General features: G+C 38.6%; 1 protein-coding gene across 1 annotated transcript in view; it reads right to left on the bottom strand.

The window, feature by feature from the left end:
- The window catches only part of LOC146459347 (ubiquitin carboxyl-terminal hydrolase 34-like), a 65,056-nt gene that overhangs the window by 10,954 nt on the left and 29,253 nt on the right, over nucleotides 1-24,849 (bottom strand). The window contains exons 34-58 of the mRNA XM_085089649.1: nucleotides 22,328-22,384; nucleotides 21,582-21,659; nucleotides 20,808-20,902; nucleotides 20,099-20,268; nucleotides 18,561-18,766; nucleotides 17,606-17,906; nucleotides 16,365-16,552; nucleotides 15,679-15,746; nucleotides 14,712-14,787; nucleotides 14,196-14,282; nucleotides 12,807-12,881; nucleotides 12,339-12,490; nucleotides 11,244-11,292; nucleotides 10,355-10,459; nucleotides 9,358-9,402; nucleotides 8,228-8,332; nucleotides 7,588-7,653; nucleotides 6,825-6,906; nucleotides 5,975-6,032; nucleotides 5,769-5,805; nucleotides 5,109-5,141; nucleotides 4,932-4,980; nucleotides 3,963-4,048; nucleotides 3,232-3,315; nucleotides 2,026-2,132 (exon numbers count right to left, since the gene is read on the bottom strand). Coding sequence (XP_084945775.1) covers nucleotides 2,026-2,132; nucleotides 3,232-3,315; nucleotides 3,963-4,048; nucleotides 4,932-4,980; nucleotides 5,109-5,141; nucleotides 5,769-5,805; nucleotides 5,975-6,032; nucleotides 6,825-6,906; nucleotides 7,588-7,653; nucleotides 8,228-8,332; nucleotides 9,358-9,402; nucleotides 10,355-10,459; nucleotides 11,244-11,292; nucleotides 12,339-12,490; nucleotides 12,807-12,881; nucleotides 14,196-14,282; nucleotides 14,712-14,787; nucleotides 15,679-15,746; nucleotides 16,365-16,552; nucleotides 17,606-17,906; nucleotides 18,561-18,766; nucleotides 20,099-20,268; nucleotides 20,808-20,902; nucleotides 21,582-21,659; nucleotides 22,328-22,384 — 2,459 coding nt within the window. The remainder of the gene's footprint in view (nucleotides 1-2,025; nucleotides 2,133-3,231; nucleotides 3,316-3,962; nucleotides 4,049-4,931; nucleotides 4,981-5,108; nucleotides 5,142-5,768; nucleotides 5,806-5,974; nucleotides 6,033-6,824; nucleotides 6,907-7,587; nucleotides 7,654-8,227; nucleotides 8,333-9,357; nucleotides 9,403-10,354; nucleotides 10,460-11,243; nucleotides 11,293-12,338; nucleotides 12,491-12,806; nucleotides 12,882-14,195; nucleotides 14,283-14,711; nucleotides 14,788-15,678; nucleotides 15,747-16,364; nucleotides 16,553-17,605; nucleotides 17,907-18,560; nucleotides 18,767-20,098; nucleotides 20,269-20,807; nucleotides 20,903-21,581; nucleotides 21,660-22,327; nucleotides 22,385-24,849) is intronic.

The raw sequence follows: 24,849 nt of genomic DNA, 5'->3' as shown, positions 1-24,849 counted from the left end.
GAATAAAAAAAGAAACAAAAAAATGACGGGAGAGAATAATAGTTATCTTATTGAGCAAACCAACGGCACAAAATGTGGTTTACAGAAGGGTCCTCGAACAAAAAGAACTAAACTAAAACTAAAGGCTAACTAAGATCAAAGGCTCCTGTGAGCCAACTCGTGAATGCAGATGACACATAGTAATTGCAATTTAGACGGCTACGGAAACTTCCTCAAAAGCTAAAAGAAATTATATCTTTGCCCGATTATGTAACGAAAAATGACCATTCTTGTACTATTAAAATGATTGTCAAATTATTCTGTACAGATTGAATAAGCCGATTATTCTGATGCGTCGATTAAAAAATATCACGTGTTTTTTTTATTCAAAGTTTATAGGAGCACGCCATGTGCAGCTATGTCATGCAAATTCGTGTGATAGTCCGCGGCTACTGGATTTCGCGATCGGGCTAGTGGATTCTAACCATCACTTGCCCGATGGGCAAGTGAAGTTTTTTTGGGAATTAAAATTACAAAATTACTGTAGGGCAAGCCGATCTCACAAAGGGAAATATGTTCAACAAAGTATCGCATTACGATTCATGCCCGACATAAATGCGTGAAATTTTTCCTTTGGAGTTCAGTCCACGCAATCCTCAAGTAAAAATAATGAACTATGACAAGCTCTTGCTAAATAAGAATTATTTATCGACCGCGTCCTTTTGCTTTCCCATAAATTACCAGTTGTAAATTTCGAAAATGAAACATTTTTTCCCTTTGAAACCTCTATGAAAGCTGACAAGATCTTAAAAGTGTTCATTTCACCAGAAATTTGCATAATTTTGTTTACGACGTCAATGATGCGTGACATGGCACGTTCCGCTTTCGCGTGAAAACTGACAAATTAAATTATTTTTTAATTAAATTATTTTTAAATTAAATTATTTTTAATTCTTGAAAGAAACCGCACTTCGTAGAAAAAAACGAAAAAATCCTATAACTTTGCTCAGATTCAACGAAAAATCCCCATTCTTACACTAAAATGATTGTCAAATTATTCTCTACAGAATGAATGAGAGAATTCTGACGCGTCGTGAAACAAATTTTCACGTTTTTTTTTTTTTCACTAATTGAGTTTACGACCCCGGACTTTCTGAAAAACTGAAAAAACTTGAAACTTTGCTCAGATTGAACGAAAAATCGCCATTCTTGCACTAAATGATCGTCAAATTATTCTCTACATATTGAATAAGAATTTCCTGATGCGCCATGAACAACAAATGTTCGCGTGTTTTTTTCCACTAATTGAATTTAAAACTCATTCACTGCGCACGCCCGAAAGTTAACGACAAAACCGACTGATCGACCGACCAAGTCGAGAGTCAGCTATCGCTATAACTCGTTCATTGCGCATGCGCGCATTCACGAGTTAAAAAGCGAAGCTTGAGGAGAGTGTCAAACAAAACTGTATGCTATTCTTGTTTCAAAATGACTAACAAAATCAAAACAAGGCTAATTCTTTCCCTAATTCTTTCCCTCAATAGTGCAACTTTAAAGCAATGTGATTCCATTGCTTGTGTTGGCCAACTATATGGAAGCTATTGAATAGTGCTGGTTTTAATGAGAATTATGTATTAATCAGTAAAGGACACAGGCATACTCGGAAAAAAATTTGAGTGCTCCTATCAGGAGTCGAACCTAAGACCTTCTGATTACTAGTTCGGACGCTCTACCACTGAGCTACAGGAGACTCGTGGGAGTAAGGCCATTAAACTAGGTTCATGGGACAAACATCCTGCATACTGCTAGGACCGGAATGTCAATGTGTGGCATACAAGCAATGGAAATAATGTAATGGAATATGTTAAGCCTGGTGAATAAATGAGAATGATGTATTAAACAGTAAATGACACACGCATACTCGGAAACAAAATCCGAGTGCTCCTATCAGGAGTCGAACCTAAGACCTTGCTGGTTTTAAGTTCTGATCCTGATGGACGGGGTGACTTTATTGAAATGAGTTAATATAAGACCAAGCTAACTTACAGAATGTAGTTGAGCGGAATGTTGGTAGCCACGTGGTTATTTTCTGTGATGAAATCTATATTCTCGTCACAGCCGATACAAGCGTGAAACCAAAAGATTAACAAGGCCTGTGAAAAATAAATCAAAACATCACTGATTAATTGATACACTTACTTCCAATAAATAACCGACGACAATTCACTGTTAGGGCATCAGGGATGGCGCATTAACCCGGGTTAGGATCCCATACTCGGAGTGTTCACGGCTACTGGTTAATGTCTTGCTCAAAGGGTTTTTCTGTGAGAATTTTGGTTCTCCACCTTTGCAAAATTGTACAGAAAAACACCGCGATTCCGAATCTGAGGGTCGCGCAGCTTTTAGTCATAAGACTATTAAAGCCTGGTTTCCAATATATATGACATAGAGATTGCAGACGCTCGAATGATGATCAAAATTCTGCACTTGCCCAGTAGCAAATGCTTGCAAAGAGCTGTGTTTCAACATAATCACAAAGGATCGCGAGGAACGATCTCACAGCAAGATGATCAACTCTCTCTTTTTGGACAGTTGAATTGGCTGTTAGGAGACGACTTGATCGTGCGTCCATGGAATATGGTTTTTTTCTATGATCGCATGTTTGCAATTGACCGCAGGCAATCGCCAGCGATCAGAGAACTTTGTATTCATATGACCGCATCACTTTTGTCTCACGTGTCACCCTCATTATACAGAGACGACTACTAAACGTCCACACACTCAGATAGAAAACTATGCGACGCTGCTGTATTTCCAGACAACAGGAACTGTTGTTACAACATTTTAGCTAAAAATCCGCCATTCGATGATCAACAGAGCCCAAGACTATCGCCAACTGAAGAGTTTCAAAATATGATGCGGCAATGTTTGTCAACTGAAGTACCCGCTTATTAGAATCGCTCTAACGAAGGGCTAACGCTCGAAACGTCAGCACTTGCATCTCTCTACGGAAGGCCAAATGGGCCACCTTCACCGGCGATGGCGTCTTTTGCCACAACTACCAGTATCCTTCAGTATGTTGTATTCTCTTGCAAATTTGGGATATTGTTATCTTAACCTCACTGGGATTACAAAATTTAAATAAGAAAGGAAGGAAAAATGAAGAGGATTCTGGTAGTTGTAGGAAAAAAAAACATCATGAAAATCGGCTTTTACCTCATCAACTCTTTTGATAAAATCAAACACTCGTACCTGCTTGTTAGGATGCACCGCTATGTTCGGTTCTGACATCAGTGGATGAAACAGTCTCCATAGATCTGTACAGAAAGGCGTGAACTGAAAGAAAGAGGATATTTGAGCAATTGGTTCAACAGCAACGAAATCATTAACTCAGTGCTTTGTAAGCTCTTGTGTCCAGCATGTTGTAAAGGAGAATTATTGGGCAGTTAACTTTCCAGCTTGAATCATTCAAATGAAAGCACATGGCCATTACTTTGACGTAGGAAAATGTACCTTTCAAACTTTTTAATAATTCACGAAGAGAAAACGAAGGAAATCACTACCGTGAAGGAGATTTGGAAACGTGAGCTACGCAAATTGTCATAAAATTTGGTTAATTTTGGCTTTCAATGTCTTCGAGAATTATTAATGGTTTGAGAAGCTATATGAAACACTAGAAAGAGTGTTTCATCCAATTTCCAAACACCTCGAAGTTGGTTAAAAAAACTTAGCTGCGCCTCGTTTTTCCAACGCACTTCTCGGTGTTTGGTAATCGGATCAGAAACACTCTTCATCATGTTTACTGTGTTACAAATCCTTCTTCACAAATCAGGAGGGGAAATATTAAGGGAAGGCAATGTCATTCACGGAAAACATTTAGCTAGGTTTAGGTTCCACTACATTTCTGATGCACAAACACTAAAAGACGCTTTCATAGAAAACATTTCACTAAATAACTTAATAGAAAGGAAGATATTTCTCACCATTTCCTTTTCCGTTTGTGACACCAGGCAATAGTTCAACACAGCAAAATAGCTGACAAGTTTGGTTGTGCCATGAATGTTGCGATCTACGACAAACACAAAATTTAATTTTGACTTCTTTCCAAACTCTTTGGATTTCTTTTTCCAGGCAGAAGGTCAAGCATTTAATAATTAGATGGCATGTTTGGCAGGCTACGGGTTTCTATCTGCCGATAGGTCACCCGTAGCCTACTAACAAAGTCAATCGAGGAGCAAGAGCGAATCCTTTAACTGTTTTAAGATAACCCAGGGACCGATCTATCCAACAAAGACATTCGATAAAGAACTGTTTATATCCAGCTAGCTCATTACCAGTTCCGCAGTTTCTTTGCACTCGTTCCTTGAGAAGTCTGTAAAAAATTGCCGGAACCACAGCGTCTAAGCTTTAGCCGTTAAATGACAGCGTAAGTTTGGAATGGCCAAGAGAGGCCCCTTATCCTGGAACTTTAAAAAGGTTGAAGCTGTTTAAATATTTCCAATTGACTAACATTTTCAGTCCATGCTTTTCTCTGAGAATAGGGAGCTTAAGCAACGACGACGGCAACGGCAACGACAACGCCACAAAACTATAGGTTTGATAGGCAAAAACAATCGCTTTGCACATGCGTTTTACATTTTGGAACATTTCTTTGCCGTCCTCTGCAAAACAGCAACGTGAAATGACCACATTCAAGGTTTTTCTTTCTTAACTTGTACGCCACTCCTACCAATTTGGTTCCTGGATAGTTCGCCATTTTTGTAAAAGTTGAGCGAGTCGAAATAATCGCGAAGTAGCACAAATGAAATAAAGTTATATTTTCAGGTGACGTTTTCGTTGCCGTTGCCGTCGTCGTTGCTTAAGCTCCCTAATGTATGTTGAAGTACGCTGTTTTGTTAAAACAAAAAAAAAAAAAAAAAAAAAGCTGTATTCAATGAACTATATGTGCGTACCGCAGTATTTCCTTGCTCTTGGAAGAAGATTTAGCAGCGTCTTGAAAATCTGTTCAAACACAAACAATAAACAAATAATTAGCAAAAAACAACAACAACAACAACAACAACAACAGAAAAGCACCAATACATCATAACAAAAATGTCACTTTTTAAGGAAGAGGTAAAATATCATACCTCATGGAGTATGGAAAGTGCATCTTTACTCAACTGAAACAAAAAAGTAAAACTTTTGCATCAAGAACTGCTTGTTTTAAACGTATCAACATGAGTGTAAATTTTTAGTTATGCAGCTTACTGATGGACATTTGCGACTCCAACAGATAACCGTCTTGACCGGTCTATAAGGGATACTCGAGGCCACACAAATTCAATGTCTTTTAACCCAAACTTGTATTTGGTAGTTCGTGGACTGTGAACTGTGAACTTTATTATCACATGTTCACAAGAGGGCTTTTCAACATATAATTACATTAAAAGACTCAGTAAAGCTAAATATAGAACTCAGGAATCCACTTATGGCTAAGACCTAAATTTGTGATTCACAAAAGACATGCTGCTTAGCAACTTTTAACATCCTCTTAAACGTGCAAAGTGATGGTGCCTGTTTTAAGCTCTTGTCTAAGTCATTCCAAATCTTTACGGCTCTATAAAGAAACGACCTTTGTCCAATGGATGTTCTAAGACACGTGGTGGTTACACAGAAAAGACTCCCCATTTGAACACCTCCGGTAGACAAAAACCTATTTGTAATGAATATTTTTCGTTCAAAAATCTTAGCATTTTAGGTGGTCCTCCACAATGTGTCATAGATTACTATTAGGAAGTGATGTTTACCAGCATTTCCTTGTGAGGAGCGGAAAAGCTTCTGGACCTGAGCGAAAAAAGACAAGCAGACATACAATGCAGTTAGACAACTCACAAGACTGTCAAGTGAACTAGGCGATTCTTGTTTACCATGATAAAACAGTAATAAACAGTACAAACTAGGCGGCAAAGATTTATGAAAGCAATTTAAAACAAGACTGAAAAGCTAGTCTTACCTGAACCCCTGTCTGAAGTGACTGTTTGGCACAAGACTTATTAGCAAGTAAGCAGAAGCTGAAGAAAGAGAACAAAAGACAACGCTTAAACCCTTTCAAATTTCTTCAAATACTGAGCAATCATCCTTCCCCGCCACCCTACACACAAGTGAAGAAAAAATATTAATATGTTTTGTCTGTCAGTGACAAATGAAGAAAAAATATTAATGTTTTTGGTATGTCAGTGCTGCGAATGGGCGATAGTAAATTAAAATGGCAAATCCACGACTTCATGTAAGGTGGAGTACACAACTAAAAAATATTAAGTTTCAAAAGTCCAAAAAAATGAGCTGAAGAGATTTTCCTGTACTGTGACGCGTTCAAATATTGTCTGATGTGTGCAAATTAACCCGGAGCTGGGTTCGTTTGCGCCACGCAGACACCGTGAAAGTAGTTTATTCACATCTACTGGTTGTACAAAAATTGCCCCACCACTGAATGCACCAAGATACCAAAATATATAATGTAAAATGCCAACATAAAATAAAATCTATTATTAAAAACTGGATCATTGTATAATGTAATTCCAGGGTTTTGATTGGCTGAGCGGCCATGGTATATCAGCCATTATACCATGGCCGAGAAATGGCGACCATTAAATTGTCTGCTGGTTGTTCTTGCACAGCAAAATCAGTAAGATCTAGCAATATTTCTTGATTGTTTTTAATAAAACAATTATTCCACTTGCGCTTGTTGGATATGAGATGATTATAGCCAACTCGGCGCTACGCGCCTCGTTGGCTATCTATCATCTCATATCCAACGCGCGTTCGTGGAATAATTGTTTATTATTTATTGAAGGATAACTTACCATTTCTAATTCGTAGACTGTTGTCTGCTATCAGGTATTTCTCGACCCATTTGTCCATGTTCTCCAGCACCCACTGATGAGCCTAGCAAGACATACAAACAATGACGTGTGAATATATAATTACTGTTGGGGGGAGTTATTACAGATAAGAATCGGGTTTACGGCAAACGTTTATGTTTTCTTGCAAAAATAAGTGTATTGACGAGAATAGTGCAAAACAGTTCTGGCTTTTCATTCAAATGCAGAACTACTCAATTTTACTGAGAAACTGAAAAACAGCAAGCGATAAATGAAGGATAAACATGGTCACGTGGTGATTTCTCCCGTTTGTCGTAAACCTTATTTAAAATCTGTCTATTGATGGACGCGAAAGTTTCAGCACACTAGTTTCGTAGAGATCTATTTTACACCAGAAAAAAATAAATATAAGTATTCTAAACTTTACTTACGAAAATTGGTAAAAATCTTGAAATTCAAACTAAAACACTCCCTTGGAGTTGGTATCGAACCTCTACGAAACTTCACTGTTTTCTACATTTAACATGGCGGCTGCTTATGAACCCTGTTCTTCATGTCACGTCAATGAGAAATCGTGTAATGTTGTGGTCCAAAATTGGCGGTTTCTTCGGGTATTTAGAGAATTCCGACAACAAATTAAAACAACATGACGACAGAAACAACATCTGCAGCAGCAACAACAACTACGACAATTGGAAAAATAGAAAAGAAACAACAACAACAACAACAACAAAAAAAAACAAACCATCCTATTCTTTGGTGCCATGCATGTCAACCAATCGATACAAAGACCAGCATTGTACTCAGCAGCCTGTGGAAAATGTGAAAAACAAAAGAATTGTTTGACCTCAATTAACAAACGTATCGCGAAATGGAGGTGCTCGATCTCCCAATACGTTGTCTCAGCCAGCAAGAACACAACGAAGGGGCTCCAACAGTGAGACCCTGGCACATGCGCACATAACAATGCCGCTGACCAAAGGGCAACACTGGCGCCCGTTGTTGTTTATGCCATAAATAAACTACATAACTTTTCATTCGTTGAGACTTCAGAAAAACCGGTGACACAAGGTGTAGATGTCCAACTTGAAGAAAATGGAACTGGAGCGGCCATGTACTCCGGTTTGAAGATAGAAAGAACTCCGCTGCAAAAATAGGCAGCTTTACGACAGAGGGCCTTTCCGAAAAATACCATAATATTCAACAAGCTGGTCAGGCCTCAATATATCTCCTTTGTTCTTGGCACAAAGAAAATTTACGGCTGGAACGTGCCTTTCCTGAATGTGAGGCTATCCCTGCGATCAAAACATCAAAAACCGGGTTTCCCAGAATGATGCATGAAAACTGAGGGGAAAAGGGTCTCCACGTTAATTAGCACAACTCACCTCCCAGATGCGAGCAAGAGTGAGGTTAGTGAAGGATGGCATGCCGGGTGGACCCCCCTGCATCTCTGTTAGCATTGATAACAGCTTGAAGAACGAATGAGATTGCTACAGCAGAGTGGGGGAGAATCAATAATTTCAACGTAAGTAAAACAACAAAAAACAAACAACTACATAAAGGAAATCATTCCTAAAATAAAAAGGAAAGCAGTTAAGGGCATCCAAAGAAGAACTTTAGCGGAATGTCTATGGTGATTTTAATCACCATAGACACTAGGATCAAATTGTCACTAAAAACTAGGAGTTTTACTTATTATTATACCACATTTAATTTTCATTAAGAGCATTAGTCAGCAACATGCAAGATCGTGTTTTGTGGCCCGAGTCAAGTCAATGTCATCTAGCTTGATCGACGGATGATTTAATTTTCGCACTGTAATAAAAGCAATGCCTTTTCGTTTTGGAGTTCTAAGAGCTTAGTTGTTAGAAAAGAGAAGAGGCCAGCTATGATTTTCAAGTAGGTAACACCAGCTCCCAATTCGGGAAATAAGATTTTATTGTCTAAACTTCTTTATCACTTATCAATTAGCTAACAGAATCTGAATAGAAAAAAGAGCTTTCTTATGCAAATATCCGTTTAACACTTTCAGCAGTAACAGTGATCGGCAGCGAATTTTTCCTTGTAATATCAATGCTTATGCAACCCCTGAGGTCATGAGAATTACGGATATGATCACCCAAGGTGAGTTTTCTTGATATGTTAATAACGTCTCCCCAGTACTTTTATAAGAGAAGTATGGGGACAAGATAGGAGAATTTGTTCTTTGGGTTAAAGGGTTAAAAGGCAGCAAAACAATCAGGAAAAAAGAGAAAACAATTACCTACTTGTTTTTTTCGCCAAGTGTCCCTGAACGATTATATTATCAGTTAAATCTACTCTCTAGAAAATGTCAGCTCTAGCCGAGGATAACCAAATTTCTTTCCAATATTACAACCAAAATTACATTGCATGTGCCCGGGTGTCCTTCAGCTGCTTAATTAATAATTCCAGACAACACAGCCATCCCCCCGTCAGTTCAAACTATCACGGCTCTGCTAAATGTGATGATCTCAACGCACAACGTTTCTCTTACCTCTGGTGGTAGTTTCTGAACAGATGACATCAACAGAGAAATTATCTGCAACAAACAACAACTGAGCTTAGGCACAAATGAAACTAAAATATCCTTCCAAAGCACATAAATTGACGATGCGAAATCTTGTTCAAACTGAGCCTAAACTCCGAGTGTGGCTTACAAGGGCTAATATTTCTATCGTGCAAATAAAGTTCAAGTTACAGAGAAGAATCCAATCTGCACTGTGCTCCACTGCTAGGTAGGGTTTCTGTTCGTTCCCCAATCGGCATTGTAGGATTACCATAATAAATTATAATTATTTATTTTCTTGGTCCATAAAATGTGTACTATTGCGTCAAACATGATGCACAAATGATAGAGGTTTTTTTATTGTCACTTAACGACACAGGCATATTATCTATGAAAAAGGAAATCCGAGTTCTCCCAAAAGGGGTCGCACCTTCCACTAACAAGTTTGGATGCTCTACCACTGAACTGTAGGAGACTGAAAGTTAGACACGGTTACCAAAACACCACCTCGTCTCCAAGTCGAGACACATTAGGCCACCTTTCGTGAAAAATGCTCTAAAGTCGGCGAAGGAGCCCTACTGGATCCACGAATGTCAATTAATTTTTGGAGTATAAACCCTGATTAGACGATTCACCCGGTAAAGTGTATTATTTGACATTTGAGTGATAAATGTGCTTATTTACCGAGACTTTGGCCAGTTTTTTCTGGGGATTGGATAGCATTCTACGCGTCTGAAATGCGACTTGTTGATAGGACCTAAACTAAACTGCGAGCAGCCTCTTTCATCTCCTATTTTATTTTATCTATTTCGATCGAGAGAACGACAGTTCCTCCACGTTTTTACCGTTAATTTGCATGAAGTTATTTATTTCAGCTCGCGCGTAGGATCTGGACATTTGCGATTGCTAGTAGTCTAGGCCTACCCTACTCATTTGCGCCAAATGTATGAAAAATTACTGCAAACTGAAAATCAGCAATACTTACATTCTCTGCAAGCTTGACATTGTATCTACACAAGCTGAATATCAGGTTTGTTGTGTGGCGCAGATTGATGCTGTCTTTGATGGCTTGGAATAAGAAGGGAAATCCCTACAGAAAAAAAAAAACCTTGATTTTAATTCTTATTGTAAACAGAAGCAAGCAATACATGAGAAGGGAGAGGTTACGTGTTGCAACAAATCACTCTTCAGCCCGAGATGAAAGAAACATTTGCTCATAAAACGCGCACTGGCTTTGAATTTCACCACCGGCTGAAATCCTCCTGTAATTGGGCCATGAGACAAACTGGTTAAACTTTCGGATAACGGGGTTAGTTTCAAACTGCAGTGCTGCGTCGGTGGGGAGTGGAAACGAAAGTTTGGTTTTATCAACAGAGTTGATAAAGTAATTTGACCACCGTAAAGAGATTCCAATGTTGACGTTTCAAACGTTAGCCCTTCGTCAGAGCGAATCCAACTTTAGGTGGCCTTTCCATCTTCCCGTTCCGGGGATTGTCCCTTGCAACAATTATGGAAAACTAATCGAAGGATATCAAGTTTCCTTCTGCCAGGCGATTTTTCTGCGTGCTTGTGCATTTCTCTTCCTGCTCTATTGTCCCAGGGAAAAACAACAACAGCAACAACAGACTTTTTTCTTTTTTACGTTCTAGTAGGAAGATTTTGAACTGAAGTGAACTACAGATTCAGCAACATACAGAGGAGCCTGAGAATAGTATAAGTCGTGAAACACTATTGACTGGTGGTTTCGTCTTTAAGAACTGTATGTAAAATACATTTATAACGTTGAGCAGTGAAAACATTTAAAAACAATAAACGTACAACAACGTGAAATAAAACTTCACAAATTTCTGACAAAGCTTTCAAAAAGAAGTTACCTTTCCTCCTGTTAATGCAGTCAAATCATTTTCTGACAACTGCAGTAGTCTGGTAACAGAAAAAAAAACTTTGAGTTGGTGCATACAGTCGAACCTCCATGTGCGACCACCTCCCATAAGCGACTACTTATCCAAAACAACAAATTTTCCCAGTCAAAGCCCTATAGTTGGAACCTCTCGTAAGCGACCGCGACCACTATTTGAGGTGACGGCGTTATAACTTTTTATTGTTTTTAACCTCTTGTAAGCGACCACTTGACACATGGTCTGATCTTCATGTTCACTGTATGTCCTACGCTACTCAGAATTTACGAGGAACTTTTAGTAATAACCTAGCACTGTTTGTATTGTAACTAGGAAAATGTATGCAATAAATTCTCCTCGAGTGAGTAAATGTGTCAGACCTGTTCCTAGAAGAGACTTCCCGTGGTTTGACTCTCGTAAGCGACCACCTTCCATAAGCGACAACTAGACCTTGGCATTCGTTATGGTCGCTTACGGCAGGTTCGACAAAGCTGTGACTAAGGGTGGGTGACATGTCTGCCTTTTTTCATGCCACTGAACTGACGTATGTAAAAGACAAGCAAGTGATAAGCTGAAGGGTTCAAACTCACTAGTCTAACCATTACACTATTGTTAAGAGACGGCAGGTTTCATTAACTCAGGAGACAACAAGTGTTCTTATCTTTTATTGACGCATCTTTTTTTCGTTGCCTGTCATCTGCATGTACCATGTAACAAACATTAACTTGCAATGCCAACTGACCAGCAAGACAATAACCTCTCCCCCAGCAGAGCTTAAACTATTATGGACACCCATGATTACGGGACAGAAGTCGAAGCCCTAGCAAATGAGAGTTACTGAAAGGAACTCCAGTACTATAGACTCTTTCCATTGCAAACACCAAATCTTTGTACCGCAGGTATTTGTTACAATGGTAGTTGACCGTATTCACCCTGTTGTAACACGACTTTAACAGCTTAGGTTCCTTAATTTTCGGGGTGGAGGTGGTAGTGGGGGATGGGGGGTGGGGAGATAAGGGATCTTCCCTTAACTCTTTACATAAACGTCTAAGCAAAGAAAATGTACGACACCTTTCGCCTCGTGATTCCTCAACAAGCACAGCCATGACAGAGATCATCTTCTCTAGAGATCCCACGCGATATTTGTCCTCAGGGAGAATGGTGACCACTTCTTCATCATCATCGTCATCACCGTCATCGTCATCTTCTGTTGTCGAGTCATTCTGTAAAAAGGCAAGGACGTTTGGTTTGTTTGTCTTGTATAACATAGCGACGAATATGAACGGCATTTTTCTCCGTGTATTTCGCAATAGACATGTCCCTACAGAGAACTGTTTTGATTTGACGCGTTGGAAAATTGGTGAAAGATCTTCCATTTCAAGTTGGGCTTTTTCCAGAGGCAAAATCTGCTAGCATTTTTGAAGAACTTAAGCCTTTGTTTGCTAAATGAAATGAAAACCAAACTGCGGAACCTGTTGCCGTTCACTATCCTATATCTAGTATGCAGGGTGTCTGTTGCCGTATTGCGCATGTACATACCAGTTCAGATGCTTTTGTTCCTAGGTAGAATCCTACCATCACTGATATGGCGTCCATCTTCAGGAGAAATTCACGCTTTAAGAGAAGAAAAAAAGATACTGCCATGAGCGCGTAAAGCTTTCAACAAGACAATGATACTCAAGCTGACTCCATGAAAGTGGAAACATGCCTATTTGTAGCTACTCAGTTTCCACTTTCATGTGAAACAGTGCAATATTTGATCACCATGCTGCCACTATCCTTTATATGCCGGGGTAAAACAGTTACTCGAAATTAAAAAGTCTAATGTTGCAAAAACGAAAACGTTTGGCGTAGTCACCAACAACAGACAGCAGGATGATCACACCAGAAAAACTAATCTTTGTTCTTGTTGCCCTTAAAAATATGTCCCCCAACAAAATTAATACAGGCACGCTAAAATCCTTCAGAAAATAAGCCCTACCAGCTGTTGGCATATTGTTTAAAGCTGTTTGCATGACAGATCCCAACAATTCTGAAACGCGAATTTTGCACTGGAAAATAACCCCCTATAAAAACTCATTTGAACAAGTAGAAGCCCAGGGCTCATCTTAAGAATTTTACAGTATCATTGCCATTGGGGAGCAGAGAGGGTGCAGTGGTGAGAGCACTCGCCTCCCACCAAATGTGGCCCGGGTTTGATTCCCGGACACGGCGTCATATGTGGGTTGAGTTTGTTGTTGGTTCTCGTCCTTACACCGCGAGGTTTTCCTTCGGGTACTCAGGTTTTCCCATCTCCTCAAAAACCAACATTTCTAAATACCAATTCGATCTGGAGAGTGTCCCCAATAAGTGTTATTCGCTAAATAGATTGTCACTTAAATAAAGTGATCTTTTATTTATTTTCATAATTATCTCTAAAAGTCAACGAAATGGATTCAGACACCGCTGATAGTGTTCTACACAAAAGGGAAGACTCAGGTCAAACTCACAATGAAGCTGGCCATCTGACAAATTCATTTGCAAATTCCCCGGCTCTTTACGTAGTCTGGAATACTGAGTCATATCAGAGGCAATGCGCAGCATTAACGCCCATTAAAACGGTTTCAATATTTCCTTCAACATGCGTTCAACACTTTGAACACAACACAACACCAAACGTCGGGGGCATTTGAACAAGTCGTTCAACATTCTTGAAAGGGTAAAAAATGTTGAAAGCTTGTTGAGTCAAATTTAAATTGGTTTAAACTTTCATGCAACATCGATTCAACTTTTCCTTTGCTCTCGAAAATGTTGAATGGCGTAGAAGCCGTTTGAACACTCCGTTCAACATTGTCCAACATTTGCCCAATATCCGTTTAACTTTTGTTGAATGAATGTTGATCAAATGTTGAAACAGTTTAAATATGCTTTTCATGCGCTCACTCATACCTCTTCACTGCCTAGATCTGCAAACTGGTAGATGAACCAGAAAACCTCGGACAGATTTTTCACATAAGCCTTTATATTTTGCTCCAACTAAAAATCACAAAAGAAGACATTTACATGTAGAACATCACACACTGTGGTAAGCGACATATCAAGAAGATGGCATGTTAACTGCGGTAAAACGTGAAAAATAAGAAAAGTGAAAAGCCCGATAAAAATAAAGCTTTTGGTTTGAAAGCTCAAAGCTGACACGTTTTTTGTGAGTCTGTGATTTTATTAAATCAATTCAGGCTGTTAAACTATTTTAGCAATTCGTTTTAGTGTTTTAGGAGAACTAACGTTCTCAATGTTTGTTTCTCATGCCACCATTTTATAGGTTGGTGTGACTTGATCGACTCAACCGATATAAAAGTATAAATAATACAAGACAAATGGCACCACAGAATAGTGACACTCATAAATTCAAGGTTTTCCCCTCTGGTGAAAGAAAAGGAATATGCAACAACGCTAGGAACTCACCAGCCTGAACACTGCTTTAACAAAACTTCTGACATAAGCAAAGTACGGCTTGTCGTCATCTTCACCATCAGCTTCTCTGCAAAGTCACACAGTGGATAAAAGTATAACTAATAATAATAATAATAATAATAATAATAATAATAATAATAATTAATAATGATAATGATAATGATAATGATAATGATAATGATAATGATAATGATAATGATAATGATAATGATAATAATAATAATAATAATAATAATAATAATAATAATATTAAAAAAATCACGAAAATGATCAGATTTTAGAGATTTAGCATCACATTTACAACAAACACGAACGGCAGAAACAACACCGTGATCATGATTTTTCCACCATTTTCCTCGTTTTCGATTCAGCGCAAGAAGGGCTTGACAATTTTAGCTGTAAATGTGGCTGAAAAAAAGTCCGAAATAGTCCGAAGGCGCAAATCTTTTCTATAAACTGGCTGCCCAGCATTTTTAACTCTAACGCTATTTCAAGTAGCCAGTTCCCATTTTATTTGCGTGCTCCAAAGTAAATAAGTTTGTAGACTATGGGGTTAATAAAGTTTGTTGTTGTTGTTAATCCTTTCACTACCATGATCTGAATGTTAATTCTCGGGTCTGACTGCCATACATTTAAAATTAATTTACAGAATTTGGTGTTACACTGTACATCACTGAACAAATCACCTAGTTGATGATTTTTTTTATTGTCTTCACCTGTCTGGTTGACAATGTATTGATAATGCAAGGAGAAATTACATTTTGATCACTCCTGGGAGTAAAAGGGTAACAATAAGGCTTGCCCAACCTAGAAATAACAATATTTATTATTTCCATACATGCATTGTCTAAGCAACAAGAGCATAAATTATTTTCTTTCAAAGGCAAATCATTTCTTTCCAAATACATGAACGTCCATGCTGACAGAATGTCAAAGAAGGTTGAATGTATGCACTTACTCGTTAGTTTGAGTGACATAAAGAGGCCGTAAGATCTGAATGACATCAAGGCACAGTCGAGCAAACATCTATAAGGCAAAGAGCGAAAGCAACAACACCAGTTAAACACAACTTTCTTCACCACTAAGTAACTGATTATGCATCACAGTTGAATAAAATGGGCTTTTTGGGAAGTACATTTTACCAGCTGGACTGAACAGAGATCAAGCATGCGTTTCACAAAACTCCCAAAACATCTCAGGCCGAAAAACTTGCACAGTATTTAATAACAAAGATGGGCTTAAGCCTTTTCAAAGCTGCAAACTTTAAAATGTTACGAAAGAATGGGCAAGTTTGCTCTAGAAACTTCCACCAATCGATTTGGAAAATACGTATCGGGGGCCCGTTTCTCGTAAGTCCCGATAACTTACCGGGCCCAATAAGTTCAAGAAACGGGCCCCTGCAGGCCCGAAAACCGTAATCAGTTCGAGTAATGAGTTTTGAGAAACAGACCCATAATTGATTAAAATGTGGCATGTCTGTAACAAAAAAAAAAAAAATGAAAAAAAGTCCATTGCCCGGTGCACTTCTTTTGTTTCAGTTCAAACAGATAAAAAAAATAAATCATTCAACTGTCCTTGATTCCAGCTGCTTTAATCTGATGCAAAGTATTTACGTCCACAGGCAAAAGATTCATGGCAACTCACATGACGTATGCTCTGTATAGGACACTTGACCATCACTTGAAGCAACCACTCCTCGGACGCCAGTGTTTCCAGGAGCCACAGGCAGACCAGGGATGACTGCTCATACTGTGTCAGCAACAGGTCAGCCCAGTTCTTTATAAGCAACTTCTCTTTGGCGTGGACTAAAGTTTCCAACAAGAATGATGTTCCTGAAAGTACAATGACGACCAGAAATATACGAGTTTTAGTTTGAGTTAAGGACGGTGCCTACTATTGTTACTGCGCATACGTTCTGCGCATCGCGAGATACTCGGGTTTCCTATGGATGGTGCCTACTAATACAGGAATATTTTTGCGCGGTTTAAAACTATACGGAGAAAGCAGAACTTACCAAATGCCTTTCATATCTCAAAAGAAAATTGGGGGTAACCATGCATTTTTCAGAGAAAATTAAGCTTCAAATTAGGAAAAAATCCCATACATTGCTTTATATTTTGGCGCTTTTTAGAGATCTTGTTGCTGAATTATCCCTGAAAAATGCGTGGTTACCCCCAATTTTCTTGTTGGATTCCAATAAGCCTTGCTAAGATCTGCTTTTCCCGCATAGTCATAAACCGCACAAAAATACTTCGGTATTAGTAGGCACCATCCTTAAGTTTTAAAAGTTACGTTTTTGGTCTGGTTGCCAGTTACTACAACTTTCAATAACGTATGGTCTCTGAACGTCAACCGCAACTAACGATTTTAATTTCAAACGAGAAAATTCCAAGGCCAAAACAGTGCTGCATACCTACTTAAATTTAAGTTGAGTTAAAGTTGAATTTCAGTTACGTTTGAGTATTTATTTTCGAGTTGAGCATTAGGGTGGTTTTCAAGTGCGAGTGTCGTAAGTTATTAGGCATTTACTTTGGCTTTGCATTACTTTGCTCTGTGATTGGTCAGCAAAACTCGCACCACTTTCCCAACCAGTGAGACGCATCGTGATTAACTCGCCCTCGTTTTCCCGCGCTCGGCACTAGTTACATGTATTTGCTTCGAACCGTGATTGGTTGATTGCGCTGTTTGCGTCTGTTGTGATTGGTCAGATTAATTACGTTGGTCTTGGTTTTACGACACTCAATTGGAAACCGCTCTAAATGAATTTGAATTCCATCCGAGACAAGCTTGAGTTCATTTCGATTTGCTTGTTTCAGGTTAAAGTTTTACAACCCCCTCCCCTCCCAAACGATATAAATATAAACTGAAAGACACATTGTAGTTACCCAATTTGACGTTGGACAGCATCACTTCTTTGGACTCTGGAAGCGAAGGTGGAATGTTACTGCATAAAAGCCACATGAAGTTGAAGTACGTGGTATCAAACACATGTTTATCATGCAAGAATTGGATGTTATCATGCCAAATCCAGTCAGCCAGCTCCTGATTCAACTCAATGTTGGGCGTTTCCGAAAGCAGGTCCTTCTGAGTTGGATCACAGCGTTCGTAAAACAGCATGTAAGCACTGTGTGTCTTCTCAAATGAAAAGTCCATGAATTTCTCTGTGACTGCATCGTAAGTCTTGGTCTAATGAGATAAGATAAAAAGACAGTCAAATAGAAGCTCCTCATATATCCGCTGGGAAAATCCCACGCTAAATAAGCAGCTTAAACATGCCGACGTATCCCTTTCGTTGTGATGCAATTTCTCTTATACATTAGTGTCTTGATGTTAAATTTGTTTATTCATACAATTATGTGTGATAACTATAATTATTTTAGTTGTTTATACTATATTTCTCTTTGTTTTTGTTCGGGTTTGTGAAATGTATCGTTTCATTTCTCGTGCATTTAAATATTGTCCGTTAGTTGAAAGTATGTTACACCATTGCTAGCATAAATCGAATCACAACAGTAAACGCACTCACAACTGATGATGAACCATCGAAACATGTCTTGTTACAACTCAAAGGGGTTGTCCATTTTTTTACAATAATATTTTGTCTGCTTTTATCAAGACCTCCTTTTACAATCATAAAGGATTGCAAATTGGCATATTGCTGGTATAAATTATTGTAAAGCGCTAATTTTTATTTGTTGTCTGCTGCATGTATGCAATCGAAAATGAAAGCATTCCACAGAGAACAGGTTTTTCGTTTTTGTGTTTTGCTTCAGTTTTGAATTCGGGCACTCTTGGATGAAAACGAAAACCGATTAAAAGGAAATAGACATTTCTCCCTACCGTCATCTCCCCTCCAAAACACTCTGAAGCAATTTGCGCAGGATCAAATGGCTTTACTTCAGCGTCATTGAACAAGAACCACTGATCATGCCCCTGGGGGGAGGAGCGGTCACGGATGAAGCTGTAGTAGTGTCCTCCTTCTGCTGTGCCAGTGTGTACTACGACTCCAATCAACTGATACCAGTAACTAGGATCATGCTGAGGATCTATTGAGCAATGTTCAAAAACTCATTATTAATTCATAAGCCCACTGACCTATCAAATGGTCGATAAAACATCGCGTGCAGTGGTTTTAAAACCCGACAAAACCTCCTCTTTTTAAGTATGCGGTGTTTACTGTTTTTCTCGCATGCTAATTTCCAACGTTCACAAAAGCATCATTGTTATGAACTCTCTTGACACACGCTTTTCCAGGAATGTTTTTAAAGCCGTTCAAAAAACTCGCAGCACGTGTTTTATCAGGTCTATATCACTCGGCTGCGCCTCGTGGTTTTAAATGCCGATAAAACACTCCTGCTTGTGTTTTAAACATTACTTAAAGGGGCAGTGTCACCTGTTTTTTTAGTGTCACTTTGAATAGCCAAAAAATATATTTGTAACAATGGAAACATTAAAATAATGGTTCAGTTTTGTTAACAATATTCCTACTGGTACATTGAAACTAGTATCGCTTATCTTTGGCTGCAGATGGCTAAGATGGAAATGTATTGCAACTTGAAAAAAAAAATGGCCAATTTTTTCAAGTTCCCCCTGAGTATTTTGGAAACGTCGCTAAAAACCTGATTGCAGGGCATTTTTCCTCGGAGAAATCATTTCATATTTTCCTACCGACGCTGTAAGAGTAATTTCATTTTAGAAAAGAGGTTCTTAGACAAATATTGGAGCAGTTGTGACCAACATTCAACAAAATCTCCGCGACAGTGTTGTTTAAATGTCATGTAAGAGAGCTTATGTCCAACAAGCCCATTTCGTGAAAGTCCTGATAGCTAACTAGCTCTGTTTCAAAAACATTCTCCCAAAGCATATTTTTCTAATTTCCTTTCGCTATAGCTTTTCAGGTTAGTAGAAAAATTGGACAACCAATTACAGTAGCCAGTTTAGAATGCAGTCTCTGGGTGAGTTGGCCATAGGCAACAGGTGACTCCAGCTACATCTGATGTAAGTGTACCTTGGTGTCCATAGTAGGCAAAGTGCATTCAACCCTTTGTTTTCAGTGATAGATGAATTTTGTTCAGTCAGCGACAAAGGAATACTCGGAAAACGGAAGAAAACCCAAGTTCTCCCAACAGAAGTCAAACTATGACCTTCCGATTATTAGTTCGGATGTTCTACCACTGAGCTATAGGAGGCTCGTTGGTTGGACTCCTGCTAGGAGAACTCGGATTTGATTTTCTTTTTCCGAGTTGTGTTAAAAAGTCCGACAAAAATGGCACAAAAACCGCATGTGTAAACGCGCCTTTAACCTGTCAGACTAAAATCCTGTCTATACCATACCAACCGAGGTTGCAAACAGAGCAGAAAAATTGTATCTTTGTTACCTTGATCCTGTTTCTCTCCCATCAAGAATTCTTCAGTATATGGAGCCATGTTGAGTTGAAGCGGAAAAGAGAAGTGTGTATTCACCTTCTCCTTCATCATGGTCACCATGTTGAAGGCATAGCGCATAGTGTTGAAACAAAGGATGCGAGGGAGAACTTGGAAACAGGCCCTGCAGTGGAGCGAACGAAAGAAAGACGAAAAGAAAATTGATTGCAATCCTGTAGAGAGAGTCATACTGGGTGTACAGAGATAGGAAACTTGTCTGTCTATGATACCTTCACAATAACTAGAGACGTACAGTTAGGAAGCCCGTTAAAGGGAATATGTCACCCCAGACGCATGCACGCATTGATGAGAAGCACTCTGAAATCGTTAGCCTAACTTTTTCAAAATTAATACCGTCGCAGGGTTTAGGAAGCTGTTCCCATCTGATTGAATCGCGTTCATTCTCGGAAATTTACCTGACTTTTTTCATTTACAAACGTTCTTTAGTAATTACAGAAGCTGTTGGTTGCGATATTTTTGAAAGTTTTTGCAATGGCGGAAAAGCAAAAATCCCGCGACGAGTTGTATGTAAATTAGTCTCAAACAGACTCTACTGCGCATGTGCCCCAGCTGACATAGTCCCTTTAAGTTGAAAAAGTTCACTGCTTATTTTGCCCAGTGTAACTCATATCTATGTCATGTTTCTATGAACATTTTCATCACCTCTTTTCTGCTCTGACTTTCTTTCCACACTGAGAGCATGTGTACATGTTATCTCCGTCCAAAGTGTCTTTGATGGTCACTTCATCAAGGGATTCCTTCAAATCAGAAAAATTATTACCAGTAGGGAAACAACTTTCTGATTCCCATAAATCAAACTTTTACATGCCTCCCCTAGCGCGCTAGGAGATACACCCACACTGCCTACCACCATTCCTATACCATCCTGCGGTGTACAACTACAGTGTACAAACATAATCGAGAGCCTGCCTATACAAAATCGCCGCTGCTAACAACACTTCAAATGGACAGTCTCAAGGTCCCCTCCATTAACAAACTCTTCCAGGGCAGCACTCCACTGACCAGTGTGGTACCAAGATACTAACAGCAGTGTTAGGAAGGTTACTCATTTCTCCGTCCCATTTAGGTCCCTCATCTCAATTTTCAGCTTGAAATCAGTTTTCTTACCCAAATTAGCATTGCAAAGCTCCTACATTGAAAGGAACGGGGGAAGGAGGACTGAAACGCTCCTGTCTATTGCTTTAAAATCTGAACGTCTGTAATGACATTTCTTTCTTCAGCTTTTCCTCTGTCTTACAACAACGATTATCCAAGCTGTACACAGGCGAGGGTGAAGAATAGGCAGCAGGGAGGCAAGGGGAATGAAGAAGAGGAAATTTTGTTTTCCTTCTCGCGGTTTAAGCCTCTCGTTGTCAAAACTTTTTATTCGCCTACGGACAATACTACCAGCTACCTAGGCTACAAAATAAAACATACATAGAGGCTCTTCATGTCTGCAACAGTGCATCGCACAGAGTAAAACTCCTCTCTTGTTTTACTGACATGTGTACAATCCTAAAACAAAAGCATAACTGCAGTTTAATCGTGTGATTCTGTTCAGTTCAATGGCAGTTTTTTACTGGTATGTTGCTGATACGCTATTGCGTATTTTAGAATCAAACTTTGATCACTCCTAATATCCATTCTGTAGTTAATCCTTTAAGCCCTAATAGTGATCAGCATAAAATTTCTCCTTGTAATAGCAATGCTTATTCAACCCCTGAGGTCATGAGAATTAAGGATATGATTACCCAAGGTGAATTTTCTTGACATTTTAATAACTTCTCCCCAGTACGTTTATAAGAAAAGTATAGGGATAAGCTAGGAGAATTCGTTCTTTGTTATTAGGAATTAAAGGGTTAAGCCCCAGCAGAGATCTGTTAAAACTTCCACTTCTTAGTTCTACAATCCATTCATGGTAGATGTGGTTGACGCTACCAACAAATGATTGATAGTATATTCATTTCATTTTTTCAGTTCAATTTCTTAAGGTTAACAGTTTACCAACAGTCAGATAATCTTGATTTTCATCTCCACCGCTTGACGGAATAAAAAACAACAACAAAACAAACAAAACCAAAAAGCCTTAACGACAACTTAAATTGATTCAGTAAAGTTTCTTTAGAGAGTCAGCTGCAGACCAGTTGAACATTCTAGTAAAAATAAAACTGAAATACCCTTACCAGTGATACCACATTGTTGCTGATCTCCCCACAGAACAAATCTCTGACCAGCACTTTCTGCAAAACAAAAGCCATCAGGAGATTAAAAAAGTGGCCTGATTCAAACATAATCAAAGGCTCCTGTGAGCCAACTCGTGAATGCAGATGACACATAGTAATTGCAATTTAGACGGCTACGGAAACTTCCTCAAAAGCTAAAAGAAATTATATCTTTGCCCGATTATGTAACGAAAAATGACCATTCTTGTACTATTAAAATGATTGTCAAATTATCCTGTACAGATTGAATAAGCCGATTATTCTGATGCGCCGATTAAAAAATATCACCTATTTTTTAATTCAAAGTTTATAGGAGCACGCCATGTGCAGCTACGTCATGCAAATTCGTGTGATAGTCCGCGGCTACTGGATTTCGCGATCGGGCTAGTGGATTCTAACCATCACTTGCCCGATGGGCAAGTGAAGTTTTTTTGGGAATTAAAATTACAAAATTACTGTAGGGCAAGCCGATCTCACAAAGGGAAATATGTTCAACAAAGTATCGCATTACGATTCATGCCCGACATAAATGCGTGAAATTTTTCCTTTGGAGTTCAGTCCACGCAATCCTCAAGTAAAAATAATGAACTATGACAAGCTCTTGCTAAATAAGAATTATTTATCGACCGCTTCCTTTTGCTTTCCCATAAATTACCAGTTGTAAATTTCGAAAATGAAACATTTTTTCCCTTTGAAACCTCTATGAAAGCTGACTAGATCTTAAAAGTGTTCATTTCACCAGAAATTTGCATAATTTTGTTTACGACGTCAATGGCACGTTCCGCTTTCGCGTGAAAACTGACAAATTAAATTATTTTTTAATTAAATTATTTTTAAATTAAATTATTTTTAATTCTTGAGAGAAACCGCACTTCGTAGAAAAAAACGAAAAAATCCTATAACTTTGCTCAGATTCAACGAAAAATCCCCATTCTTACACTAAAATGATTGTCAAATTATTCTCTACAGAATGAATGAGAGAATTCTGACGCGTCGTGAAACAAATTTTTACGTTTTTTTTTTTTTTCACTAATTGAGTTTACGACCCCGGACTTTCTGAAAAACTGAAAAAACTTGAAACTTTGCTCAGATTGAACGAAAAATCGCCATTCTTGCACTAAATGATCGTCAAATTATTCTCTACATATTGAATAAGAATTTCCTGATGCGCCATGAACAACAAATGTTCGCGTGTTTTTTTCCACTAATTGAATTTAAAACTCATTCACTGCGCACGCCCGAAAGTTAACGACAAAACCGACTGATCGACTGATCGACCGACCAAGTCGAGAGTCAGCTATCGCTATAACTCGTTCATTGCGCATGCGCGCATTCACGAGTTAAAAAGAGAGTTGCCAAAAGTGCATTTTAACCCCAGTCATAGGCAAGAGTTTACATGGGTACAAAACTTGGCTGCACCTCGTTTTTTCAACCCAATTCTCGGTGTTTAGAAATCGAAGGAAACACCATCATCATCATCATCATCATCAAGTATTTATTTGCCTAACTAAAAAAAGGAGAAATGATAGAATTTTCTATAATGGCGTGGGGACCTCAAGAAAACACCAGGCTTATAAGAGAGGCCACCTCTGCTGTCCTTAATAAATAGAAAATATGGTGCTGTGTAATTGCGGCTTGGTTAATTCATGATTTTATAGATAAAAACTGCAACATTTTTTTCTTAAGGTGACTCAACCCAATTATTTTTTGGCGTTACCACCCTACTTTGAAGCTCTCTGGTATCCCCGCCTTTACTTTTATCGTAAGTGTAACACATAGAATGGACAACATATAGATCAATCTACAATATAGCAAAAAAAAATTGGCGATCGGAGTAAATGTCACGTGGTTATAGTGCCACGCCCCTTTGAGGTCTGGGTCGAAATTCTGCTGTTGCCGGCTTTTTTTCGTGAACCTCTCTCGGCTACACATAGTGCGCATTAGTGCCTTGAGCTGAACAGAGTTTCAACAAAATCGCAAAGACTCAATTCGAGAAATTTAGGGCTTCCAAATTGAGCTCATAATTTATGTAAAAATGATCAGCAAACTTTACACGATTATATCTAATAAACTATGAGATTTATTCCTTTATTTTGGGGATCTTTATTACAGATGGGTCCCTGCAAGTCAGCAAAAAGCTTTCGGGCCTTGTAAATGCGCGCGATTTCGAGCAATGCAAACATATAGAAATGATAGTTTTAGCTATTGGTTGACGCTTGTCAGCGTTTCAGAGTCCTTCTCACAAAAAAAGCATTTTCTTAAAAATTCGTAGTTTTTTTTCCTTCATTTTTTTTCAGGGCCACAATTGATTAACTTACTACTCGGATTCTGAATTTCATGGTCATTGAAAAACTGTGACAATATCTCCTATAAGCCCAAACTTGAGTAAACATTGAAGATTTTTTAGCGTTTTGGCTGAGTTTGTGCTTTGGGAGTTTTCTATTGTTTCGAGTTTGTCATGATACAGTTTTCTTGTTCAGCAC

Source organism: Pavona decussata, unplaced genomic scaffold, assembly GCF_977016875.1.
Source record: "Pavona decussata unplaced genomic scaffold, jaPavDecu1.1 SCAFFOLD_220, whole genome shotgun sequence".
NCBI classification, from domain to species: Eukaryota; Metazoa; Cnidaria; class Anthozoa; order Scleractinia; family Agariciidae; genus Pavona; species Pavona decussata.
The sequence above is the reverse complement of the archived record's forward strand: the minus strand, read 5'-3'. Positions and strand labels throughout refer to the sequence as shown.